General features: G+C 41.6%; 1 protein-coding gene across 1 annotated transcript; it reads left to right on the top strand.

Annotated features, from left to right (window-relative positions):
* The first annotated feature begins 306 nt into the window (after positions 1-306).
* Positions 307-1,475, top strand: LOC135469283 (uncharacterized). Its single transcript, XM_064747899.1, has one exon. It carries the CDS (start codon positions 393-395, stop codon positions 1,404-1,406), a length of 1,014 nt encoding a protein of 337 aa, XP_064603969.1. The 5' UTR covers positions 307-392; the 3' UTR covers positions 1,407-1,475.
* The last annotated feature ends 5,625 nt before the right edge of the window (positions 1,476-7,100 follow it).

Here is a 7,100-nt window from a genome sequence, read left to right on the forward strand (position 1 = left end):
TATGGGAATGTTCACAGAATTAGGTGGGGTATATATCAGATGCTAAGGGTGGGTCAGGGATGTTTGTGTCCAAGTCGTCAAGGGAACCTTTGTGCAGAGTCCTCAATGGCTAGAAATTCCAGGGAATCCCAGGCCTGGTAACAGCACGAGGACCTTGTACTGTCCAATCGAACAGCAGAGCTCAGAGGGAATGCAATCATCAGACGCGGTGGCGGATAACGGCCTTCTAACACAACTTGACATTTTCCCAATTCTAGATGCAAGAGGGTTAAAGGTAAATAAGTCCACCAGGCTTATCGGGGAAGAATTCGTCTGGCGTCCGAACAGCGCGTGGAGCGGACTGTGCAAAGAGTGAGGTGAATGGAACCTACAGCCTTCGCTATGATCGATTGATGGCGAAGACCACAGTGCACGGTTGGAAACACTTCAGCGATACGCCATATTGTGTGTGCAGAAGGCGATGCCTCCCAGCCATTTACTATAAGCTAGCAGCCATGGACTGGGAACGCCACGGGGTCGGGCCTCCTTCTGCTTCTGATAATAGTCATGCTGCTGAGAACAGTATACCGAAAATACGAGTGGACAGAATTGATAAGTACGAAGCCAATGCAGGACTGCCGCAATCGAAATCTGACAGCGATCTTGGAGGGCCGACGGTCAGTATGCCCGATATTACATTCGCCTTGGCTGATTCGGGCCACAATCTTGTGGAAGGGCAACCAGAAGACGGCCAAGGCGGTGTTAAACGGTCGGGCAGTAAACTGAATGTGTACTGTTCCCCGCGGATGACCAGGAGATCCTTCCAAGACGGAGATACGTCTGGCGACCCGGAGTGCTGGCTCGATGGATTTGAGCCCTCTCGCTCTCTACTGTCTTTACGGAGTTCCACTCAACTAGGCAGTACTACCTCACTGGATACGAACTTCACAGGCAGGTCTCTGGGTCTTTTATCTGATGATTCCGACAGAACATTCCTTTCGGACAAACCTGTTGTGCCCAACAGTCCCACCAGAAAATTACTTCGAAGATTTTTTTCAAATCCAGAAAATTGCCCCGGAGGTGACGCGACGATTAATCGGAGTTCCAAATCGTGGACAAACCTCAAGGAGGTGCAAATGGCCTGTATTGATATAGAAGAGGTGGAGAAACGCTTGACGGAGGAGGGGAACCCGTCAGGACCAAGTGAGATTCAGGCAATCTTAGAGAATCTAAACAGGCCTGGCCGTGACTCCCCCCAGTCTTTTGACCTTCTTTGTGAGGATTCGATGAGGTCTAATTTCGTGTCCTCCAGACGCACCCAGAAGGCCCTCAGTGAAGGGCGAATTCGCCAGTGGCTGCATGACCTTAGTCAAGAACAACAGCAACCAAACACTAACGATGGACAAGATGACGTTGTCAAACACTGAGACTGATTTTGACGTCGTTAAGATGTTTTTCTTATTCTGTAACCTCTCCAGTGAATAGTAATCAGAAAAGTGTCAAAACGGCATGGTTGACTGGAAAATATTCTGGTTGTTAATTTCCCTTCCTTGGAAACGAATGAATTGACTATCGAATAGGAATTGTGTGGGATGGAGATATCCCTCACAACGTCAAAGTAACATTATATGAAAGAATATTTCAATGAATATCGCACAATATGGATGGAATTCGTGTTATCGTATTAATTGGATTGACAGTCACCGTCAGAGAGTATAAATGCAGCTGTGTTGTGAAGAGACGGCTGCACAAGCGGTACAGAGTGGTTTTGTATAGTGAAACCAGACAGTGGGTTAACCAGGAGTTGCTGAAATGGCCGTGATAGTTTTATTTGTCACCAGAAAGATAAAATTATGTTTGTTTGTGGCTTTTCTTCAAATTCTGTCTCTGATCTATTACCGCTCTTGTACCAAAGAAAAACCTGGTGATGCTGTGTTTATTTATGTTAAGGAGACATACACTAAATGCAGATGTGCGTTCTAGAGGAATCTGTGATATCGGCACGATGGTTGTTACTTTCTTTGTTGGCCCTTCTGTGTACCATATTGTTGTTATGTAACATTTCACGATCTGTTTATTAATCATATTACTGATAAAAGAAAAAAATATCAAAGGATTTATTCTGAATATTGTAGGTATTGCTCGTGTATCTTTAATTCTCATATTGTAAGTCGATAAGTAACATAACCTGTCCAATATTTTATGTGCATGTATAGTAATAATGCTCATGATACCGGCAGAATAAGGCGACTGCTATATACAACATATAAAGTAAACCGGTGGCTCTGAGCTTCCATGCAGTGCTTAAGGCATTCATTAGCCTTGGCCGACCGCTGGAATGTAAAGACGTCAGTGGTAAAGCACAGAATACACCCTGTCCAATTATCTGGACAGGTATAACACGTTGACATTTAAACCAAAGTGCCTGTAGCTCGCCGCTTGCGCCTCGGGAATTATTATATTATTTAAGTCGCTGGCCAGAAGTGTTCTGGTGATGAACAGAGTACCTGGGTTGGCGCTTTGGTCATGCTTTCATCCCGACTGCCGGGAACAGCCGGGCACTTCGTCTCCGGAGATGTCCCGCCTACAGGCAACAGGCAAAGTGATTTTGTACAACAATTGATTACTAAATTATTGAATCTGGATCTACAGGTACTAGTCCAAACTCCTTATGCTATTACAGATGCTTCATAGAGCCCCCAGCTGTCGACTGCCATTCCAATCTTGTAATTTCACGACGAGATTGCTCTGGCAATGCATCTTCCACTTCCTTTTTCTATACAATTACATACAAGACCCAAGTGACGCTGTAAAGGTATTAAAATTTGTGGGAAGCGATGCTGTGCCAAATCAATCTGATCTGTGTTGCGTAGTGATGTGCAGAACCAGCTATGCAAATAGTTCCAATTAAGATTTAGTTGCCGAGGGATTCAATGCTTGTGGGAATCAATGGATGGACAACTGTGATTTTGTATGCAGAGTCGGCGGGTGCCTACAGAAACTGCCTGGGGCATGACACACTTGGAAATTGGCGAGTCTTGGGGACCAATGTCGTGGTCGATATTAAAGCGTTAAGAAACTGGAACCTGAAAAACGTGAAGGGTAGTTAGATATCGGGGTCAAACACACCCTGCTCTCTATAATCGATTGGAAGGGTTTGAACCAGTAATTTCATCAAACAGCTTAGCCAAAAAAATAGTGGAATATTTTTTTTTTGTCGAAATGTTTATTTTGCAGGCTTGTGTACATAACCGTTGGACCTCTTTACACGATGAGCAAGCATCCAGCATACAATAGCCTCTCACTATCAATTACACAGCCCGAGTGTGTATTGTGTGAGTTTATCATACAACACAGTCTGGACTCATTTATCACAAATGGGGATTGAGGAATGCCAAATTGTGCTATAAGTATGTTCTTTAAAACAAATCCTGGCACGATACTTTCATGAGCAGTGGACATTTCTTCTTGCCAAGCTGTCGTATATTTATTATCTTCTATAAATTTGTAATCAAATCCACTCGAAGTTTTACATGTCTTATAGATCATTATAATCATGGCAAAGCGGTCAGCATGGTGATTTGTTAATATGGTGTGCATTTTGTGGTGTGCGTACATCGTCTAATACACATGTATGCATCTGCAATACTGTTACACTATTAAGGGCTGTATGCAAGTTAATGACAGAGTTTCATCCTTAAGCGTAAGTATTATGTTTTCTAATCCGCCCTGTCAAATCCAAAGCCAGGAATATATGAGTATTTACTGGATCGCCACGTGGCCAGACAACTGTATATATATTTCTGTTAATATTCATGTTTGTCAATGTAACGACTCCTTTCTGCACAGTAGTACGTGAATTCATGTTTATTTTTCGTGTGCAGTTTCCTTATTACAGGAATATGATACCACCATATGAAATACAACAATGACTGAATAGAAAATATACAATATAAATAACCAAGAAGATATCATACTTTGCCCGCGCATGACTGTCTGTTTTGAAGATGACATTCGATTCTCATGATAAAAGCGACAAATGTGGCCAAAGGAAAATAGCCGTAGACTCGGTCGCTTCATATCCCAATCTCTTTGTTGATTAAGAAGGTGGTATTTTCTGCCCTTGTCGATGATATGCTATTTATTATGTGTTATTTATTATTCATCCACATTTGGATTTGCTTTAATATTACGTTGTTTTGTGTAGTAGTTCATGCATGTAAATAAAACGTTCAGATCTGCTGTGCATTGACGGTTAATCTCCGGGGTATGGCTGGAGGAATCCAGGCAGTCCAGTATAATAGCTGTCTGTGATGACTGGTGTGGATCTGCCGGGGAGTACAGATTGCTGCAATGCACCATGTGGGACCATGGGTGCGTAGGTTAGATTAGAGACATTAGCTGATTGCTGGAGCTCGATCGACCATTGTTATCTGGGGTTGTGCTAGTCAGGAGTACTTCCCCATATTGACTGACGAGTCTGGCGATCTTGGTAAAATATATAAATGATTTCGATCAATGGAACCCATTGGTCCGCCATTGCTCCATCCGTGAGGATGCCCTTGATTCTTACCATGTTCCAGAGGGTATCTCGATGGTAACAAAAGCATATACAATCCAATGACTGCCTACAATCTATCCGGCTGTTTGGCGCTTCTCTTCTCCTTGTTATTATTGCTCAACAAGTATTTGTTCGCATTCTTTCCCTATTTGATATATTAAAACCACAACCGTTTGCCAGAAAAAAATTATAGTTAATGATTAATGAGCTGAAAGAATAACAAATTTATCTTCATTTGACCGATTCCAGTCTTGACGCAGTATCAGTGTTTCTCCATTAGGGTTATCTGATCAAGACGTGGGCGTTTTTGTGTTACTCATAAAGGCTGTGATTTGTGCAGTATGGATGTATGGATACAATGGCTACCAGTGTTCTGCTTATCACTAATCGGCATTTGAATTGAATTCATACAAATATAATAGTGATTTGGACGTTGGCTGCTGAAAACTTAACTTTGTAATCTATAATAACAACAAAAATCAAGGGATACATGCATCCTTTCATTAATTTAATACTTAAACGTTATTTCCGATGAGGCAAAAGAAATCTGGAGATCAACACTTATAAGGATGTGGAACACTTGCAGACGTATGGCAGGCCTGATCAATTATGGTATAGCGTACAACTGAGAGTAAACTTAGTACGTAACCTAAGTAAATTGTTATGAAATTAATTTTTGCATAACCCACAATATATCTGATGAATTGCTTGTCAGTATTCTGTAAAGATGAACCATAGATATTACGAGATATAGTCCGTAAACGGGAACGTCACTGATTTCACAAATGGCCAATGGCATTCTTAGAACCACATGACTGTTCTTAACATTTACGTTGTATACGTAACTCAAGTAGCCCGTAACTCTGTCTGATTATGTCTGAGTGGAGCTTATACTTAAGAGAGGAAAATTGAATCAATAATTTAGTGGTGAGTACAGCAATGGTTTAGATGCGGTCTGTATGCTGACAGATCTAGGATATGGTGTGCATGTGTAGGAATGAAACCATTATCTCATGTTTCAATGCCGGGTCACTGTGCATGGTTTGTTTTCCTCTTCTAAGAAGGCTCTTTTCTTATTTGACGGATTTGCTACTCAGTTTTCCGGCTGAAGAATTCAGCCATTGCTACTAGGTGCGTGCGTTGTTGGTTCTGCTTTGTTCTTAACATACATACCTTTATTATTCTGGTGAAAATCGATAATGGGTTCATGATGCATGGGTGGTGATTTCTCCAACCGCTGGAAATGTTCGAACAATTTTCACCACCAGAATACAGGTTAAGACTTCCAAAGAATACAAGGTAATGTTTTCTAGTTCGAGGAACAGAAGTTGATTTCACAAAACGTTTTTTTTTACTTAAGTCAATACAACTTAAAACCTCGATATAATACATATTTTCATACGTTTCTGTTAACATAATACCTACTTTGTGTGTTCACAATTTTGACGCAAACGATCTAAAAATAAGCTATTAATCACAAAAATCACCACAATTTTGTCTTGATGTTCTGAAAACGGCTTTTGAGTAACAGATTGTCAAACATTTATTATGTTTGTCCATGTGCAAAAAATACTGAAAGCCTATTACTGAGGTTTGATAAATATTTCTGATAAACAATTAAACTGTCACTATTTACTATTCAGGCTTGTGAAGAGATCATTGGAAACACATTGTCAAAGGTTTGTTAGAGTGCCCGATGCAATTTCGTCGCTAACAGGCTATACCACATGGTTGCTACTGTGAGTCAATGGGAGATTGCAAGCAGCCAATTCCTGAAGTGTTGTTTTTGTCATCCAATAATGGATGGAAAGAAATGAAATTCCAAGGAGTTGTTCTTGTTGAACCTTAAGAGCTACCAAGGCATTTGCAGACTGTCAAAGACACACCATCGAGGTTCGATAAGTGTCAATCGGTAACAACAGATTGCAGGGGACATGTGGTTATCATGATCTGATAAATCTTCGTGAGTAACTCATTCGCTATGGTTTGCCATTGTGCTATGATAAGGAAAGCCTCCAGCAATTGATTGCCAGATATTTGTCATTACGGCCCAGTAGGGAATCTTGAGGCAAACGCTGCCAAATGTTGATTTTTATGAGCTGAGTTGTGATGTTGTCAATTTCAATGGAAGGCCTTGAGCTGATTAGCACTGTCGTGTATGGAATGTGATGATTGTGTCTTAGCCGTCTCTGGGGAATAAACAGCATGCAAGCAGGAACACCGTCTTTAAATGACATCACCCACCCTTCTCTAGCACGGTTCTCTCTCACTTTCTCATTTAATTTTCGATTTTGTTAATTAAATCTCCACTACGGCTCGGTGGAATCTAAGCCACTTCGTGTTGTTGACATCCAGGCATGGTCCCTATCCACAAATAGCTTCACAGGGTTAGGGCTCAATTAGTCCGAGACCATTTATGTCAAGGCTTGGCCGGCGGATCCGACTGAGAGATAGTTAATCACGAGTCGGCACATCGACCCGATTCTTCATCGTAAGAGCGAGGCTGTCCATGTTTCTTACTTCTCACCGGAACTAGCCCCACTTCACCGCCTTCTCTAAC

Source organism: Liolophura sinensis, chromosome 6 (assembly GCF_032854445.1).
Source record: "Liolophura sinensis isolate JHLJ2023 chromosome 6, CUHK_Ljap_v2, whole genome shotgun sequence".
Taxonomy (NCBI): domain Eukaryota; kingdom Metazoa; phylum Mollusca; class Polyplacophora; order Chitonida; family Chitonidae; genus Liolophura; species Liolophura sinensis.

Excerpts from the sequence above, each read along its gene's own strand:
- LOC135469283 (XM_064747899.1), top strand. The coding sequence starts at position 393 with ATGGCGAAGACCACAGTGCACGGTTGGAAACACTTCAGCGATACGCCA.